The sequence below is a fragment of the Micropterus salmoides genome, unplaced genomic scaffold (genome assembly GCF_014851395.1).
Source record: "Micropterus salmoides isolate LMB-PRFRI ecotype aquatic unplaced genomic scaffold, ASM1485139v1 Ms_hic_scaffold_13, whole genome shotgun sequence".
Taxonomy (NCBI): Eukaryota; Metazoa; Chordata; class Actinopteri; order Centrarchiformes; family Centrarchidae; genus Micropterus; species Micropterus salmoides.
In genome coordinates, this window is record NW_024040374.1 from 8,475,401 (window position 1) to 8,495,105 (window position 19,705).

The 19,705-nt window shown below is 38.6% G+C and overlaps 1 protein-coding gene across 2 annotated transcripts in view; it reads left to right on the top strand.

Moving 5' to 3' along the window:
• The window catches only part of raver2 (ribonucleoprotein, PTB-binding 2), a 94,329-nt gene that overhangs the window by 14,136 nt on the left and 60,488 nt on the right, over positions 1–19,705 (top strand). For both annotated transcript variants that reach the window (XM_038715318.1, XM_038715319.1), the window contains exon 2: positions 9,098–9,164. In XM_038715318.1, coding sequence (XP_038571246.1) covers positions 9,098–9,164 — 67 coding nt within the window. The remainder of the gene's footprint in view (positions 1–9,097; positions 9,165–19,705) is intronic.

Below are 19,705 nucleotides of genomic sequence, written 5' to 3' on the forward strand. Positions count from 1 at the left end.
TTTTGGTCAGATCCAGCTGCACATATTTCAGTTACAGGTGAAATTTGTATATTCAAATACACTGTGTATTCTTTTTCACCTTATAGATATTCTAAATAAAGATATTACAAAGGTAATATTTATATATTTCCCTCTGTCTTTATGCCATTTTTCAAGCTGGAAGACTTGACCAAATAGGTCTAATAATGTGTAGCTTCTTTTGATTAAAATGTCAGTAATGAAAAAAAAAATGTGTGTAATGCTAAAAAGTTCAGAAGATATTAACCTTTCTACTTCCAGCCTGTGCATTATGCTTTCTCTGGCACCTTGGCGTAGGAGTGCAAATGACTACAAGAGGCCATTTAGCTTTTATATCTGAGAGCTTCCCTGCTAGCCCACACATATCTCTGCAGTTGCATAGTGTAGTTTTCTGACATTATTGCAAAACCTCACTGTGGACAAAGTGCTGTAACATGTCAAATAGACAATTACACAAAGAAAGATTTCAGGAGCAACACCACAATAATAATACAATACAATAATAATTTATTTAGGTTGTTTTATCTTCTTAGTTTACCTGAAGGCTAGGATTTACCACTTACCAACACTGTTATGTGTAAACACATTTTATGAATATTATGTTTCTAACATTGGGTACTGCAAGCCAGCTCAATGACCCAATGACCGTGAGACTGTTATGATACGTGAGGAGTGACTCTTGGCTCAGTGGGGAAAATAACCTCCAATCTGAGCCCTGTGGCTTCAGGGCCAGAGCCGAGCAGAGACGGGTGGGTGTGAATGGGAGAGGGGGGTGGGATCACACTGGCTGACAGCAAAATCGGTCCTGTCTCAGGGCAAGCCACCTGCTTCCCTCATCCCACTTCTTGTGTCCTTTCTAAGATCAGATTAACAGACTCTATGAAAGACATAAGTGAAATGAAGAAATGGATAAACAAAAGCAACAGACAGGGTTTGACCAAGCAGCGGAAGCGGAGCTGTTGTGTAAGGTGCAGTTCTCCAGTTACCAGTATCTCTGACAAAATGGAAGTAACAAAAAAAACTCCCAACTTCCCACATGAAATACAAAGACTGTACCATTAAGTCTTAATAGGTAATATTCCTTCCTCTAATGGGTGTCTTGGTAGTCATTTTGAACAATATTGTTCTATTGACGGTATTAAACGGAATTCTATTATAAGACATGATTTGTTTGAGTCCTTCACACACAATAGTGATGACTGCTTGTTGCTTTTGCCATACCAGCGCCACCAACCCCCCCCCCAATGTTCTCATGAAATTTGGAATTTCTATGATTCATTTGGACCTAGAAGGTGCTTTTTATAGCTACTGACCAGATTCTTTCTTATTTTTCTTAAATGAGTCAGTATGTTTAGGTAAAGTACAGTCAGGATAAATCAGACCAAAACTTAGTATCCTTCCCCATTTACTGTAAGACGTGTTATTGTACCTGAAAGGTGAATAAAATGACATGGCATCTGTAAAGTAATGCTGTCCCCACACTAGAGGACAATCTGAGCCATTTTGGGTCATTGCATGCACGTCGCGGTTCCTTGCAGGTCTATTCCAAGTACTGTTTCAAAACAGTATATTCTTTGTATGGTTCATCAATGGTGATAAATGATTCAAAGTTCCCGCAAGGTGCACACACAACTCATCACAACACTGCCGCAGCTGTTTCTTACTCTTCTACCACGCACACACACAAACGCTATGCCCACACCTGCGCACTGACCCCCCTTCCTTAAGAGGTTGGGATTCAAATTTTGGATTTATTAACACACTTTTAAAAGATTATTATATTAAAGGCTTTGTTCTTTTGTTCTTTTTATTTACAGCATTTTATTTATATCATAATAGGCTGTATATTAAAATTTTGTGAGAAAAACGGTAGTTCTATGTAAAATCAGATGTTGAGCACCCCAATACAGCCAAAATGGCATGATCCTCTTTGCATAACACCTTTGCAAAGATTCGACTATGAGATTTGTAGTCGAATCAGGCTCCTTCTGTTGAAGCATCGAATCTTCAACTATTCGTGGTCATCTCTATTACAGACATATTCTTAATGTTACTGACTGTGCCGGAGTTACGATTGGAAATCAGGTTGACTACCATAATTTCCTGTTGTATGAAAGGAACAGTGATGGAATATTGAGCACAAACCCACAATAGCCATTGAGAGCGAGCTTACCAGGAAGCATCTCCAACCGTATGTTGCATACTTGCTCGCGCTATAAAATGTAAAAGCCATGCTGATTCCATCTTCTCAGCCATGAGTTCATTCAGTTTTATTCTCTTTTTTTGTTTTGTTTCTGTGCAAAAGAAATGTGGTCACGTGAGTTTCTGAGATCCCAAGTCCCTGGAATAGCCAATCTGAAATTGCTTAGTAAACGGCAAGTGTGCGATCCTGTGTCTGAAATAAATCGTCTGTTGTTTGCATTCTTGTCATTTAAAATATAAAAAAATCTGTGGTATTCCATGTTTTTAAAATTGGTTAAGATTTGAAAATCTTCTGGTGTGTACCAGGCATAAGAAACCAGTTAACATTGCACTGACTTTTTTTCTATAGATAATTTGCTAAGCTAATTGCATAAAATCTTCACATATATCTGTGTACAATCAGGGAGTTCATTCAAGTCTGCTAGCATTAGGGTGGAAAAATATAAACAGGTAAACCTGAAACATGTAAATTCACATCTATTTGCATAAAATTTCAACCATTTGCACACAATGAAATGAAAAAAGTTCTCAGCGGAGAACCTGTGTTTGCAGTGTATTGTCAGACATACATAGCGCACCGCTTGGACCATGTGCCGGTGACTGCTGAGGTTGATTATGGGTTTAAATCCCTGCTTGTGCTGCACTGCTTTACTGCATCATTTGTTTCTACTGGAAATTAACAAAAGGCAAGAAAAATATGATAAAAGTAAAGGGATAAATGAAGATTTGGTGATAGATAACCTCATATCACTAAGTCAGAAAATGTTGTGGATCTGATTTAGTGTCCTCTGTGCATATTTTCGATCCCCTCCTAGAGGGTAACCGTAATTGTAACATGAAATGTAACCAGACAGCCATTGTATAGTCCAGCAATGAAAAGAGGAAAGACAGGAGAAAGTAGGAGGATATAAATGAGGGAGGCACAAGGACAGGAGGAGGAGAGGAGGCAGAGAGAAACATCGGGAGGGAGCCTGGATGAAGAGAAAGAGATAAACAACAGAAAAGGAGAGGAATCAAAACAAATGTGTTAAACCGGGGAATTCTACCAGTGCCAGTGCAGAGCGAGGTGTAAAACTAGCATACAAGGTGTGAAAACTCTTAGAATGTGTTTTGAGAGAGAAAGCGAGAGAGAGAAGAGGGAGAGTGAAAGAAAAAAAGATATCTGCACTTGTATATTTATGCTTGTGTGCTCTCAATATGTGAGTGTGCATGTTTTTAAGAAGCTCTCCTGGCAGGCATTTGATAGTCCAGTGATCTCTGCTGTGCATGGTTTGAGCCACCTGTCTCATACACACACACACACGCGCACACATACACACACAAACACAGCCAGGAAGAGCTAGGCTTACACCAAATATCAAAACAGTGGAACTGGTTGGGGTGCACTGTTGTAATTGTGGTTGTTATTGACAACATTAGCAGCTTTCTGTCAAAGTGTGTTTGATACCTGAAGGGAAACTTGGAAATGTAATCAGTGGAAAAACAAAATCTTCTCTACAGGATTACCAAAATCACTGTTATGAACGTAGGGCTACTATTACTGCTCTACAAATGTGGAAAATAATTAAGGAGTTATTGTAATGCTAAAGATGTTAAACCATACAGTAGTATCGTGTGTGTAGCATTCATCTTGCTTGCCGACCTGGGCTTCATCATCTGTTCTCTCTGTAGTATGCAACACTCTATCAGTAGGTCAAGGACACAGTTACTGCTGGTAAGGAGGCCATGCGGAGTGTGTTCATCCCCTAATCCCCCTATCCCTCCATCCTTCTCTCTCACAGACACACACTCACACTTACATGAAACGATAGCCGACAGTTTCACCTTCCCCCAGTGGTTGTGTTTGTTAGCCATCTTATTTGTGACTGCAGGACAAAATGAGAATGTGTGTGTGTGTGCGCTTGTGTGTTTGTGTAATGAATGAACAGGTGTTGAAGTAAACACACATTTTCTCCCTCTTGTTCTTTTTTGCCTGTTGAGGGAAATAAATCGGTCTCGTTCGGCTTTCTCACCTTACATTTATGTTACCTTGTACACTTTCCACTCTATGGAAATTGATTTGGTTTTTTTTGTCAAATTCCCTGATTCCGTCCACGATTTCTGTAGCTTTCCTGGGATGTTTGAAATAGTTTGATACAGAAATGCAGGAAAAGGATTCAGTATCTTGTTTAAAGACACTGAAGCAAGGTGGATGCTAATTGGATGTCATCTGTTTGAACAAAGGCCACCATTTACCCAAACCGGTCTTCTAAAAAATAGTGTAGTGTTGTTTAATGCCCATTTCCCATAGTGGACACAGAAGTGAGAAAATTTATGCTTTTCAGGAGCATTAACTTGTGCCAATGCTGGGAAAAAGAACCATGATATATCTTTTGGCTTTGTTCAGACTGCAGGCTAATCAGATTGGTTTCTCAAATCAGATCTTCAGATCAGCTTGTTTGATGCAACAGGCTGCACAACATGTTGCTGCGATTTTGGCGGTGAACACGTTGGCTCCTCACTGCAAGGCTCTACAACCTGTGGTCACCTGTAACACACTTCTTTGCATAGAGCTGCACAGACATTTATGTGTATCTTTGCTGAATTATAAATCCTGTTTAAATCTGTCAGTCAGGATGTTAGATGATAGTTATGTGCCGTGCATATCATAGAAAGACAGTAGCTTGAATAAGCTCAAATAAAAATGTGTGCTTTCAGCTTGTTGATAGTAGTTAGCAGTATCTTAGAATTAAATAACATAAGGTGGGTGAAGGTTGGGGTGGTGTGTTTTGGCTTGCATTGTAACCACCGGTCAGTGAATAAAAGTTGGCATCAGCAGTATTTAGTTTCGTTTTTAGTATTTACGGTTTCGTTATGTGGACACATGTAAAGCTAATGAATAGCTGTTTTGGGTGGCGCTTGGGATTTCATGTAACTTCATGAACTTACATTATACCCATGAGCTCCATTTAGTCCTACCAGGTTTCAGACCAGGCTGTTATCAAATTCCTTATCATGTCTATCCTCCCAGGGTATTTTGCTTTACAACCACACCATGTATGCACCCACAGAAAATGGCCCTGGGCTTGAGGGTGATGCTGAGGGACTGACTGGACTGGAAATGTTCAAACAAGCAGAAGGAACAGTATAGCACAGCAAGCAGCAGTGTGACATGCTTACTTTTATTGTACAACAGCTTGACATAGAGACACATATTGTTGAAAGGTCTTGATGAGGAAACACAACAGCAGCTTGTTTGCTGCTTCTGCCCATACACTGTCCTGCTTCTCCCTCTATCGCTGTTTGTCTTGAAGACTTGCAGTGGAGCAATACAGGTGTCTTTTTTTTAAATGTGTAATGTTAGAAGTCTGTCACAGTTTATGTTAACTATATCCATCTCTGTTGTGGTAGGAGGCAACAAAATCTAGCTCTGTTTGACTGAAAATAAAAAGTCAGGGTTGTATGATTTGCAGTTTGTGGATTTAGTTTTATATTATTTTGCTGTTATAGGCAGGTTTGTCACACTCTGTCTTTATTGAGCCCGGTGGCTGTTTTGAAACGCGTCTGAGTGTCGCTTAGCTATTACTGCAGTGTTAATTAGAAAGCTGTTGAAATAGGGCAGTAGGAATCTCAATGAAACAAAGTGAAACATTGTAGAACAGCGTGATGGGATATAGCGAAAGTAAGAGACCATTAAAACATGGAATGTAAAACGAAATAGGGTGAAACAAACTGGAATTTCAAAAAAAAAGTGCAGCATGGTGTGCTCAGCTAGTAAATTGTTTGGCTGAAAAAAAAAAAAGGCAAGGCAGTTTGGACTCCTAAAAATAGTCTTTGAATGTCTTGTAATGTGCCAGTGCTCTGAGAAGCAAACTTTCAGCACGGTTTATGCACAGAGCAGCATAGGGGCGAGTGATAAAACACCACCAGAGACAGATTGACACTGAATGGCATGATTCAACCTTATCTGAATGTCATAAAGTACTCTGCAATGTCTGTATTCTGTCCAGTACAACAGTTATATTATTTAGATGTAAGCAGGGGATATTTGTACAGCTTGTTTTTCCCCCTTTTTTTTATTGTTTTGTTTACTTCACTTATTATCTTGCATTTAGGACATGAGATTTTCCTTAAGTTTATGTCAGAATTCTAATTAATACAAGAGCACTGCTCTCCCATCCAACAAACTGTGGCCAAGAAATTTGTTAGAGTAGAAACACAGTGCATTAAAAGAATTGATAGTGTACATGTAAGCACTGAAACAGTGGGATCGGCAGATATAAAAGAGGGGGAGCTTTGGTTGGCAATAACAGTTTAAATCACTTCGATTAAATCTTCTACATTTTGTTCAGGCAGGCTTTGATCTAAGTTGTTAATCCTTATTGTATTTGCCTAGCCCTGTATTATAAAGTGTGTGCTGCTGACATTATAAAAGTAATTTTTGCCTGTAATTTAGTTCTTAAAATCTTATTTTCCCAAAGCTGGTGATAAAATCTACCAGTGTGGTTTTTCAAACTATTTTCAAAAATCAAGTTTCATTTGTTTTGATTCTAGTGTCAAAATAATCTAGGTTACCTTATTTTGTCAAAGAAATTGATTTCTATTGGACATTGGTTGAAATGTTCTCACTGTATTGGCAGATTTTTTTTACTTGTTTTAAGAGAATAGTTTAAGTACAAAACAAATTATGTTATAGAATTTAGATTTATTTTGTATTGTTTTGCTTTCAGTAAATTTCTATTCATTCTGTCAGTCCTCTCATGTCCTCATGTAACAGGATAAATGTATCAAGAAATTGATAGATATGGAGCAAAAATGCAACACTTTTTCTCCCTCTCTCCCCCTCTCTCTCCCTCTCTCTGTGTGTTCCCCTTACAGCTCACTTTGTTCTGATTTTAAGGGCGAGCGAGCTGACCCTCTGTGTGGGCTGCCTTGCTTGGCCTTTACTGATAAGGAACATGTCTGCTCGCTCACTGTGTACATGAGTGGGCTGGATGGTGGTTTATAGAGATAGAAAAAGGGAAACGTGGACAAATAAGAAAACCTCATCACCCCAGTCGTTATATGAGCGCTTGAGGTAGATTTTGCCTTCATAGAAATGTTGTGATAAATGAGATTGGAAATGTGTTCTGTGAAGTATCTGTCCACGTGACCTCCCAGAAAAGTCAAACCTTTGCTTTCACTCTCATGTGAAAGGTGACAATTGTATCACCATGAGCTGGTGCATTACAATAATGCGAAGTTCATTTCTTTGTTTTCATCTTTGAATGGAAGCATAAAACATGGCCAGCATTAGCTGACAGTGAATAAAAGCACAGGATTTGAGCAACATTAGCTGACAATACAAAACAGTCGCATACACCTAGATGCCAGTCAGCACTGTTTTTTTTCTTTTGTTCACATTCAGGCCCATTTATGAAGCCTATTTATTTGCTTTTAACCAGCTCTTTAAAATGCGCACCATTCATATTTATTTACTGTATTTCAAAAGTTTTAATAAAATTACATATGAAAATAATGAGAGAGATGGTGGGAAGAAGTGGAAAGTAAAAACTCATGGTGAATTCAGTGTGTCTGCACCGGAGGATGACTCAAAGTCCTGCCTGATGTGCATCATACTGTATACTTGCCATTACATCTTGACTCTGCTGGCACTTAACAATAATTGCTTTATGCCGAAGTGACCTTTCTGCTGCCACATAGTTTAGACCGTGACTCGCAGGTTGTTTTAGTGCCGAAGTTAGAGATTTTTTTTGTTTTGTTATGTTGCTCACTGTTCAGTCGTTCCGCCTACACCGTATTCCTGTTCGACCTGGAACTGCTGTGCTCTTGGACAGGTTTGACTGTGACTGTGGATCCAGTTTACTTGTACAGAGTTTGTGTGGCTATGTAACAGTGAAACCCATCAGGAAGATACCAAGGCTAACAGAGAATTAGCAACGTGCAGTGGAGTTCACGCACTCAGGTGTGATCTCTTGCTGTGCTATTGCATTGCTCTCTTTGCTCCCTTTCCTGTCTCACTTCATATACTGTCACTAACATTTCTTTAAAGAGTGAACTACACTCTACCTCCAGATCTATTACTTTGATATGCAGCAGTGTTTGTCTGTGTGTCCCACATGTGGATTTGAGTGCAGGGTGGTGGGCTGCTGTTACCTCCTGACAGAAGACGGAAAGCTTTTCATCTTAAAAAAACACTTTTTAAAAACATAATGACCAGTTAGGGACGAATGGATGCAATTTGGGCAGTTTCCCATCAAAGATTTTATCGTGAAGGAAAAGAGTTTGCTCAAGTGTCCAAAAATAAGGTTTCATCAGTGTGATAAGTGAAAATCCATTTTATAAGATTTATGTAAATTTTATGTAAGTTTTTATAGTGAATATTTGAATACTCAGTGTGTTATTGAAAGCAGATAGTTAGTTAATAATAAATAGTACTGTGAGATGGCTCTCTGTGAATAGTTAAGTCTATTACAGTCAACACAATTACTACAGAGTTGTGTTCCCTGATCATATTTAATTGCACATTCATTTTTTTGTAAAGGAGAAAATGATTAATGGATTACTTGATTCATCTCGACATAACTGACAACTTTGATAATAATTCTTTGTAATCTAATAAAAATACCAAGAAGTGATGGTTTATATATTCTGAAATTCTCTAATTTTTTAATTTAAAAAAACTTTGTCACACTAAATATGAAATTTGAAGACACATTTGAGACTAAATTTAATTTATTGACTAAGCAAATGTTAGATTAGTTGATCAGTATTTTGTTAGTGTCAGTCTTCAGGATGATTTAAAAATCTTTTTGATGAAATTATAGTTTAGACTTTTTGGATTTTGATGATCTCTTGGCTAAAGTCTTGTATTGTCTCTTCTTCTGTCTCTTCCTAGGAAGTCCATGAAATTCTGAAAGAATATGAACTGAAGTACTGCTTTGTGGACCGCAACAAAGGCACAGGTAAACCTCTCATTTAATCAGACATACAGACACACAAACACGTTTACACACCTATACTTGTGAGAACCATCACTGACAAAATGCATTCCCTAACCCTAGCCAGCACAATTAAATGCTTAACCCCAACCATAAACTCAACCCAATTCTAACCCTAAAACAAATCATCCTTAAGCAGCCCTTTGAAGAATGGAGGACCATCCAATATATCCTCAGGCTATAACTCCCATTGGTCCTCACAAAGATAGACATACAACAGCACATACAAACATATTTGTATTTATAGTTCTATGAAAAGTGGTGCAGTAATGATATCTAGTATCTAGTGCGGATGGAGGCATGACTGAAATATTGTAGTAGTTTTACATTCTGTAGAAATAGCGTTGGGGCCAGCTGGTGAATGAGCACATACTTTTGGCTGAGCACATACTCTAGTGACCAAGGTCTGTTTCCTTGTTTATTTAGCACAGAGATAGTGATAATATGACTGGCCCTATGTATGCTTAGGACTACACAAGGGCGTGGGACAAATCTATCTCTGAACTGACATAAATAAATGACTGTCAACCTATATTTTAGAATTAAAGTTAAATTTAATGAATTTTGTTGAAACTGTTTGTTGTTGTATAGCATCACAAAATGTGGCCTGAAAAATGAACATACTGTTAAATCAACATCTCTCTAAAACAGTTCGAACAAAAACTGAACATAACCTTCATGGATGTAGGATTTATTGCAGGATTGTTGTATTGGGCTGCATTTGTTTGAGCCAGGCATATTACTGTATATGGACACAAGAAAGCAGAGTGTTGTTGTTTTTCCAAAGTTTGTCCCCCCTATTAAAGGTTTTTAGGGGGGTTTCCTTATCTGAATACAAGGTCTGAGCAAAGGACGGAGGGTGTTGTATTCTATGTAGATTATAAAGCCCCATGAGACAAAGTTGTAATATTGGGCTATATAAAAAGACTCGATTGACTTGACTTCTACACAGACTGTAGTTGTTTTTTATTATTTACTTAATACTACTACTGCTATTATTTAGTTATGGATGGATGTTTTTTGTGCCATATCTGGGGGAATCAAAAATATCTATACCGCATTACTTGGAGTTGAAGTTTAGAGGATTCATCTCTGTGTCAGGCTGGATGGGTTCTGCAGTGAAATATCAGGCTAGTGAAAGTGATTACAAAATTGACGGGTGAATTGAGGACTAGCATGAGGAGTCAATGATGTGTTCAGTTAAAGTGGTTGTAAAATAAAGCTTGGTGCTCCAGTTAAAAGTGACTGAATTCAAAATTGAAAAGCAGTTTTTGCAGTTGTTGCACAATTGATGGGTGCATAACTTTTAATATGTCATGTAAACATACACAAGTATGCTACATTTATTGCACACACTCTGTCACAGACTCACACATAGTAGTACACTGCATATCTAAATTCTCTCTTAACCATATTTTAATCCTTAAACAAAATCTTATCTGTAAATTAGCTGTGTATGAAAGAGAGTGTCTCATTTTAAAGGGTTTTCCACATTCTCACCTTCTAAGTACATTTGGTTCTTAAAAGTAATGAAATGCAAGAGGAGACACACACACACACACACACAGAGCAGACCCCCTGCCCCTAGAGTGTGTCCCTTTCCAGGGAAATCTTACATAGTGCCTATATTTACTCCGTGCAGTCAGCCAAGCACCTGAAACATAACGCTTTTAGAAAGTGGATGGGAGCTGTAAACAGCTGAGATATCAAAGCACCAGTCTGTCTAAAAGGTTAATGGGGTTTCAGAGCAAATGAGAGCACAGGCTCTCATCGGACCGGCAGCCACGGTACTCTACTAATTAGTCTGCTGCGGTGGTGTTGGGTTCTGATGTGGGATGAGAATCAAGAACATCAACATTTTCATGCATGAATTATTAAAAATATTATCTTATTTTTAATACTAAAATTGTGCTGAAATTTGAATCCTTTTACATTTTTTACAATATTTTATTTTAAAGTAATTTAACTGTTAACTGTTAATTAACCATGCAACAAAGGCGTAAAATGCCACACATGACATAACATATCAACATCCCAAATGTAACAGATTACATGGTTATACTGTAGTTAGAACTGAATTCTTTACAGTACGTGAGTACAATACTTATCTTTTTTCATGTGAATACCTGCAAAGCAGTCAAAAGTTGCTGTAATATGCACTTTTGCATTGTTATTTATGTTCAAATATTTGTTGAAGGTGTGTTTTATTATAAAATAATACTGTACAATTCCTCACATCTTTGAAAAAGTAGAATCAATATACTAGCAGGTTACGTAAATCAGACTTGAATTTTAATTTATAAAACAAAAACAAGTTAATCATACTTTGCTGTACATAGTACTATTTATTTTACCTGGATTGACCTCCTTTAATAAATATTTTTCACAGATATACCTGAGGCATTTAGCACATGGCCATCACAATCGGCCATCTTGGATTGATGAGGTCATCAAGCAATGAATATTTTGGAATATAAGAGAACCATTGTTACAATGTTGCAATCAACCAACTGCCACTGTCCTCAAGTGGCTGGTAGAAGATAACCATGATATATTAACCCAAAATGGAGTTAAAATAATTGTCCACAAATGTGGACACCATACATGAAAAATTGTATTTATTCCTAACAAACCCACATTGGCGCTAGTAATGACACCACATTTCCTTTTGTTTGTTTCCTCTTATTTTCTCTCTCACATAATACTCTTCATCTCTCTCTCACAGTCGCTGTCATTCTTTCTCCAACACCGCCAGCCGTCATTGTCATGATCTGTCACTTTCCCTGTCATTCAACCCTTTTACCCTCCTCCCTTTTTTGTTTCTCCATCTCTTTCCTCTTCAGCCAAGTACCACTTGTTTCATTTCAAGGACTTATTTGAGCAGTTTGATAACATTGCATGTGGTAACGTCTGGGAGTCTCAATATTAGCTCTTTGAATTAAGATGGAGAATGAGAAGTGGAATTTACATGCATCTTCAAAGAGTTCTGTCAAGGGCCTCTGGTGAAAGCGAAATAAGAAGGGGAGGTTTTCTTTTAAGTTATTTTTCCAGGTAATATTGTCATGAATTTTATTAAGGGCTCTGTTAAGATAGAATACCGCAACAGAGGTGTGGCTGTGGGAAGCTTTGTCTGCTCCAAGGCAAGAGAGAAGTCTTTTGCAGCTTGTTAGCTTCACATTTAAGCTTGTGGCTTGTGTAGTGTTCAGGAACGTGCTGTTTAGGTTTAATTCTATAGAGCAGGAGAATGACAATAGGGAGAGACTGAAATACTCATAGAGAAGCAGCAATACAGACAGCATTTTTAGATCATATTTCAAAGCTGTTTAACCTAAAGCACCAGAGGTTCAGTGAATTCTGCATAGTAGCACATCTAAAGCTCACTAATTACACCAGATTTACCTTACATACATGAGAGTGATGGTGATCTTCTCATCTAACTCTCAACTCAGGCAAAAAACGATGGAAGCAGTGGTGGCTAACAGTATGTTGCATGGGAGAGCAGTGTAGAGTTTCACCAAAAGACTCCACCCTCTGATTAGCACTCCTTCAGTTAGAGGGGAAGGACTTATCAAAGAACTCACTTGATATGATTTGTTGGAATGAAAACCTGCTCACTATTAACTCTCCATTGCACATTGTTGGCCACCCCAGCTGTACATTATCATTTTTAAGAAGATTTTTAACCCTACTGTACAACACAAGGCTGCTGTTATCACATCTATCCACTTTGGAGAGCATTTTCACATAAACAGCAAACTAAGACACTTCTTCAGTGTGTTTTGTCTTTTTTTCCCTTTAGCACCTACTTGCATAAGACATTTTATGTCCTTAGACTTTAAGCTTTTTTGGATTTTGTTTACTTTTCAAGCCATGGGCTCTGCTTGAGCTGGGCTGTTGGCTGTCAGTGTTTCCTGTTTAGTCGATGTGGACAAGCTCCTACTAGAAAAGCGGTTAAACTTAGTGACACTGCTCATTAACTCTTTCACCCTGTTGAAATTAGTACAAATGGGGTTGTTTAAGGTGCTGTCTCAGCAGGCAGGGTGGGCACTCTTCCCTGAGCTGGTAGAAGCGGTTTGTGCGCATGTGTGGTGGGAGATCCCCGACTGCTTCAGTTAAAGGTGTGGAAGATTGATTTCAAGCCTCAGTAGCTTTTCACTTTGTGTGTGTGTGCGCGCGTGTTTCTGTCCATTCGTGTGTGTGCGCTCAAGGATTGAATATTTTGCCTTGATCCGGTAACCCCATGGCTTCTCACCTCTTCACTTACTCCAAACACAGACCTCTATCCAACCTCAACTTCTTTGTGTACATATGTGTGTTTGTGCTGATGTATACATGCCTGTGTGTGTATGTTTAATGTGTCATAACAACTGTACAGCTGTGTTTCTGTGTGCGAGTAGTGTTGGTCGTGTGTGTGTGTGTGTGTGTGTGTGTGTGTGTGTGTGTGTGTGGGGCACAAGACGGTCAGCTTGAACTTGCCAGCCACAAGATCAGTTTTCATGGCAGCTGGATAACATCACCCCAACCAAGTGTTTACAGTCTGAGTCACATTCTCCTCCTTCTCTCCCTCTGTCTCTTTGTCTGTTCCACCTTTTCTACCTCTCTGGTCTCACAGCTTAAAAAATAACAAGGTTTTATGTTTCTATCCGTCTCTGCCACCATGCAACAGTTGAAATACTTGAAGTGAAACAGTGGTAGGTGAATACAAGGTAATACGAGGTAGATTTATTTATCATTTTACATCACAGGGAGATTAAGCTGTTGTTCCCTTTATGCTGCTCACAAAATGAAAATCTCGCAGGATGAGCAGAAATGTGCACACACTTTTACCACTGTGTGTGCTGATTTTTCACTACACAGACTCATTACATATTATTTTGACACTTTCCACTTACGTGTTGACGGTTATTTAAATCTTGTGAAAAAAATGACTCAGGACAAAAGTAAAACAGAAAGCTGTATGATCGCATATTGAAAATGTTGTTCTGTTGATTTTCAAATGTGTGAATAAGAGAGATTTACGTTACTTTCATGTCTCAAAGGCGACTTCTGTTATCTTTCTCTCTCTGCTTAATAAAAGTGGGATCGTTGATGTTTATTTGAGCAAACTTTTTTTTTGCAAGGAGCTCACTGCTGTGGTATTTCTGTGTTGTACTTAACAGAGATCACTTGTGAATCAGAGTGTGTGCATCGTGGCATCCCTTTCATTGAATTTTGACTTTATGCACACGTGTTTCTTTAGGTGGCACTCAGTTTTTTGTTTTGTTTTTCTGTTGTTGTTAATGCTAACCACAAAACACTTCAGCAAAGCTACTATTGTTGCTGCTGCAAACGTGAAGCAGAAAATGTCTCCTGGGAAACGCACACTAAGCCTCTAGTTTGTGAATTGCTTTTGTGTAGTATCAGTTGTTGATAAAGAGGAGCCAAACAACACTTGGGAGTGTTAAGTATTGCATCTTTAGCGCTTACACACTAAGCCATTATGGGAATTAAATACTCAGATTTTACTGACCAGCTTAGAATATAGACAGAAAATTAAAGTATAATGTTTCATAAGATGAAGAAATTTTAATTGCAAAGACTTACAATAACTACAAAAAATACAATACAGTGAAAGCTAGTGAAGAAGCTTCTTGGCATTGTAGCATCACTTGGGCTCTCAATATCAGCAGGTGGTGAGAGAGAGAACCAGAGTTTTTGACATTAAACACTGGCTTTGGGCAGAGTTCGAATCAAAAAATGTTAGCCCCAGTAGGACACTGAGCTAACCCAGAAGTGGGGTAGTACTTTCGTTCCTGTATCAGCAGGTAGTGAGTGCATAATCAATCTCAGCTCTTATTGTTGCTGAGCTCTCAGCAGAGAATTAGCCAGGATTCAGCTTTAGCCCGGCTAGGTAATCTTTTCATCTATCTTACAAGGACGTAGCTGGCTTTGATGTAATATGTTCAGCTTAAACGTGGGAGGTGATGAACAGGTCAGCGGGTTCCCTCACATTTACCCGCAAGGTTAAATTATATAAATGTTTAATATATTATGATGTGAAAGGATTTGCCTACAAATGGTCCTGCATGGTTGATCTTTCATCAAATTCAAACTGGGCACAGTTTGAATTTATTGAAATTTACTGCCCTCACAAAATTAGTTTCACTGATTATTTTGTTTATGGGGAAATATTGAGCCCTGTTGCACATTTCATATCACAACACTCAAAAGAAGCTGTGTTTTGTCATTGTGAGGCAGAACAACAGCAGAACGCTGCTGTTATCAATCAAATTAGCTTAAAATGTGAAATTGGTTTTACATTAGTTTTATATATCTTTCTGCGGTTGTTATCAGCCCCTGGGCTCTGTAATAAACGCACAATGAAATATTAATCATACAAAGGGAATGAAAGTTCCCCCTGTGAACTTTGTTTAAAGGATTTTCACACAAAGGTTTTAGTGTCAGATAAATAAATTTTCTGTAATGTATTGATGAGATTAATGCTTACACAGAATACACGGAAATATTGTTTGTCTATGTCTTATGGTTTTAGATAATTCAGTTTAATAATCGTGGTCTAGATTTTGCAAAAAATTATAAGCTAAAACGCTAAAGCTAAAAAATTGCTAGTATTTAAGAATCCCATAAGGGTCAGGCTCTGCTATAGAGGTATGGATCAAAAATGACAATTCCTCTGGGGAACAGAGAACAGCTATGTGGTTTTGTGTGTGCAGAAAGATAATTGGTGTAAAATGCACACACATTCCCTGAGCTGAGTGTATCACATATATAGACACAAACACACAGTCAAGTAGGACTCGGAAAATGTTCTGAATGCTAAGATTGTCACTTGTGATTACAAGAGTCTGTGTTTGTTTTTAAATCTTAAAGTATGTGTTGGGAACTACATTTAGCGATGTGTCTGTTATAGAGGACTGCTTTTTCCACCACCTTTCATTTCATTTTCACTTTAGTCTGTGTGCAAGTGACCCAGTTAGGAGTGTTTGTGAGCATTAGACATATCCGATACAGGAATTACTACAGTGACCTGTAATAGACACTAGTTAAATTATCCTTTTATTCTTCTTTTGCCTTAATTTTCAACACAATATCCCCACAGAAAATAGAAACAGTAAAAATAGTAGTGGTACAGAAAATAAATAATGATATTAATAATTATAGTAATATTAATGTTAATAATAGGACTAGTGATCATTTTAGCAGTAAATGCTGTGCAGGCACAGGAGCGCAGCAGGTGACTCGCAGCCACAGATCCAAACTCCATAGCTCCAGAGCCAGAAACACCTGCAGAAAGCGATAGGAGGAGAGAGGAACCACAAGACTACGGGAAAGGAAAGTCGAGTAAGTAACATAGCAGCATAACCAAAGGATGGTTCAGAACTCACCTGAGCCAGCCCTAACTATAATAATCAAGTAGGAAAGTCTTAAGCATACTCTAACTACACATCCACTATGTTGTTGGTTAGTTTCGACTTGTTAGTGCAGTTTGGCTTTGTTCATGCAGTGTGTCTCTTTATGTTTTCATGATTCCTCTGGCTAAATAATTTTTTTTGCTACTGTGTAGGCTGACCAAAACTGAGTTTTTAAGCTATTATGTAATATCTATATATAGTAACAACTTACCAGCCGACATTATTTGTAAAAATTGTCAAGTCATCCAGGCCATGGCATATCTTAGGACTTAGCATTTAATATCAGCCAATATACATTTTTTTTTAATAAACATGACATAAAAATAACATTTTTGATGAGGTTCCCTTAAATAGGTTTTTGTAGGAATTGGGACCAGGATATGTACAATGCATGTTGAACAGTGTCATGCACTGTACTTATTATTGCAACTGACAGCTTAATTTCAACTGACCCCGCCCTGGTTGCCTCAAATGTTGTGCCCTATTTTGTAAAGCAGATTTTCTGTTATGAATTTGTAGTCTTTAAGCGTCACCTGAAATAATCCCGATGATATCACAATGATGTTGTCAGGGTTATTTTCTGATTCTTTAGAAAACTGAAGAAGACTGCTGCTTTCACATAATTTGGCCAAGTATGTGTACACGTACCGGGAATTTGAATTCGTTTTTTGACGTGTAAACTTCTTATGTGTAAAATTGTCGGAATGGCCAATTAAGGCAAGCAGGATTGCGGAGGAGGAGCTTGATCAGATGACTCTTCAAACGTTCTTATGTACCAGACCTTCTCTATAGCTTAGTAATGCTGCTAATTAACAGTCATTTTAATAAGACTCAACTTTGTATCCGTATTTGTAAATGTGATTAAGTTACTTCAGTGTTAAGGTCCTTTTCCTTGAGGTGAATGTAACTGGCTTCCCCTGGGACATAGGTGTTAATTACTACAAAGATAATTCTTTCTGTGGATGCATTAGTAATTGACCCCATGGTAATTTACTCATAGTACACAATTTTCTGCTTCATTTGCTCTAATTGAATTTCCTGCGTGCAACAGAAGAGATGATAAACTGCTGTCTTCTGCCTGTCTTATAATTCCCTGCTGTGTTTTTCCCCATTGTTTGTGTGGTAACTAGTTAGTAGAACCTCTCTTGGCTTATCCCCGACCTTAGCTCTAATTGAAACGTACTGCTCGGAACAGCCTTGGCATGCATCTGCAACTCATGACCATATCAGTTCACTGAGCCAGCCTCCACTGTTGGACTTATTAGGTCATACTGATGGGAGTGTTTATGTGTCTGTGTCCGCTGGTGTGTCCTGCAGTGCACCTATCTGTGCTAATGTGTGTGTTTAAGCGTGTCCCGCTGTGTGTGTAAATACCTCCGTGTCTCCATTTGCGGCTTTGCTTCGGGCTGTTGCTTCAGCTCCTTTGCTAATGATGATTCACCCACCCTCCGAACACACATACATAACACACACAAGCAGAGTACAAGTACCTCTGTTGCTTCCTATCTGTCCTTCTTTCCCTCTGCCCTTCCTGCGCTCATGATGTGTCTTTTTATAGCTGAGATGTCCTCTCAACAAGTATCTAATCCTCGCACTGTCCTTTGATCTGTTCCTCCTTCCCAGATTTTACTGCCTCCAGCCTCTCAATCCTTCCTTGCCTTGCTTCTTTCCTTCCTTACATCCTTCGCTCACCATTAGCAAATTGGAGGCACTCTACCAGCGGCTTGTTAGCTGGCCCATGGCCCGCGTTGAAAAAGTTAAGCATCCGTCATTATCAGTCTCCATGCTCACATTACGATCTGGTGGGGTTTCCAGCGCTGGATAAAATGTCATTATCAGAGAAGATTATGAGTTAGCTGCAAATATGGCATGTTCAGATTCCAGCTCTGCTGATGTTTGATTTTGGGCTTCACATCCCAAGTGTTTAGACTCACCTGTTGCCAGAGGCCTTTGATAAATGATGGTGTGTGTTTGTCCTTAAATTGCCCTTTCCACTGTCCATGTTTAATCTCTCTTGGTTTAATCAGAACAGGCCAAACTAAATCCGAATGCAAATTCATAGCCTAATGAGTTTAAATTATGTATTTCTCATTATCAGATTCTATCTAACATTTCCACTGCCAATCATGTCAATGGCCTTAAGCAGCAATTCGTGTCACCAGTTTTAATCAGCTAATTATTATTTATACCCACAACTCATTTTAGATCACAGACCAGCAGAAAATAAGTTTATCTTCACAATAATTCTTTTCTCAAGAGCAAATTTTGGAGATCTAATACAATTTAAAATGCAGGTCTGAAAGACAGTTTTCTTTATGAAAAACAGGCTTCACTTTTTAAATACTGACTATGAAAAAAGTTTGAGGCTTGTCTCGGTTTGGTTTCGGGTGTCTGCTGCTGGGATTGAACTCAGCTTGGAATTGAAACCTCAGGCAGGAAGGCAGACAGGCAGTTCGACAGGCACATAGATGCACACATTTACACATGTATGTACCCACAGACAGGCAGGCAGATGAAATTGTCTGTCAGCATGTTAGGAATCTGCAGGCATCAATCCAACCAACCGTCCAACCAACCATCTAGTCAGTCAGCCAACCAACCAGTGATCCAGCCGATTCCACATGACGCCACCAGTCCCAAGCGCACAACAAATCCAGAGGTATGTGTACTAATTTGGCAGTGTTGCGGAACCAGGGATCTGGAAATACAATGGGTGGGGTTTATTTAGGGAATCCCAGCCCTTCAATGGAGGCCTTTGTATTTGTCGCTGCACTGTGCAGTGCTGAAGAACAACACATGCTGACAAAAAGCTCAATGGCCTGTCACTTTATGTGTGTGTGTGTGTGTGTGTGTGTGTTGTGTGTGTGATGGTATGGATGAAATATAGGAATACAGAAGCCGAGGAACAACTATGGGTTCGGTTACAGAGAAGTAACACCATCCATCACTTGCAGTGTTTTATTGTGACTTCGACTAAAACACTCCTTTAGTTTGTCTTTGTTCTTTTTTTTAACTGGCTTCTTTTTTTCTTGGTGTTTACATCAATAAGCTATTCTCTCACCTTGTTTTTTTCACCAAGACAAATATCTTTGT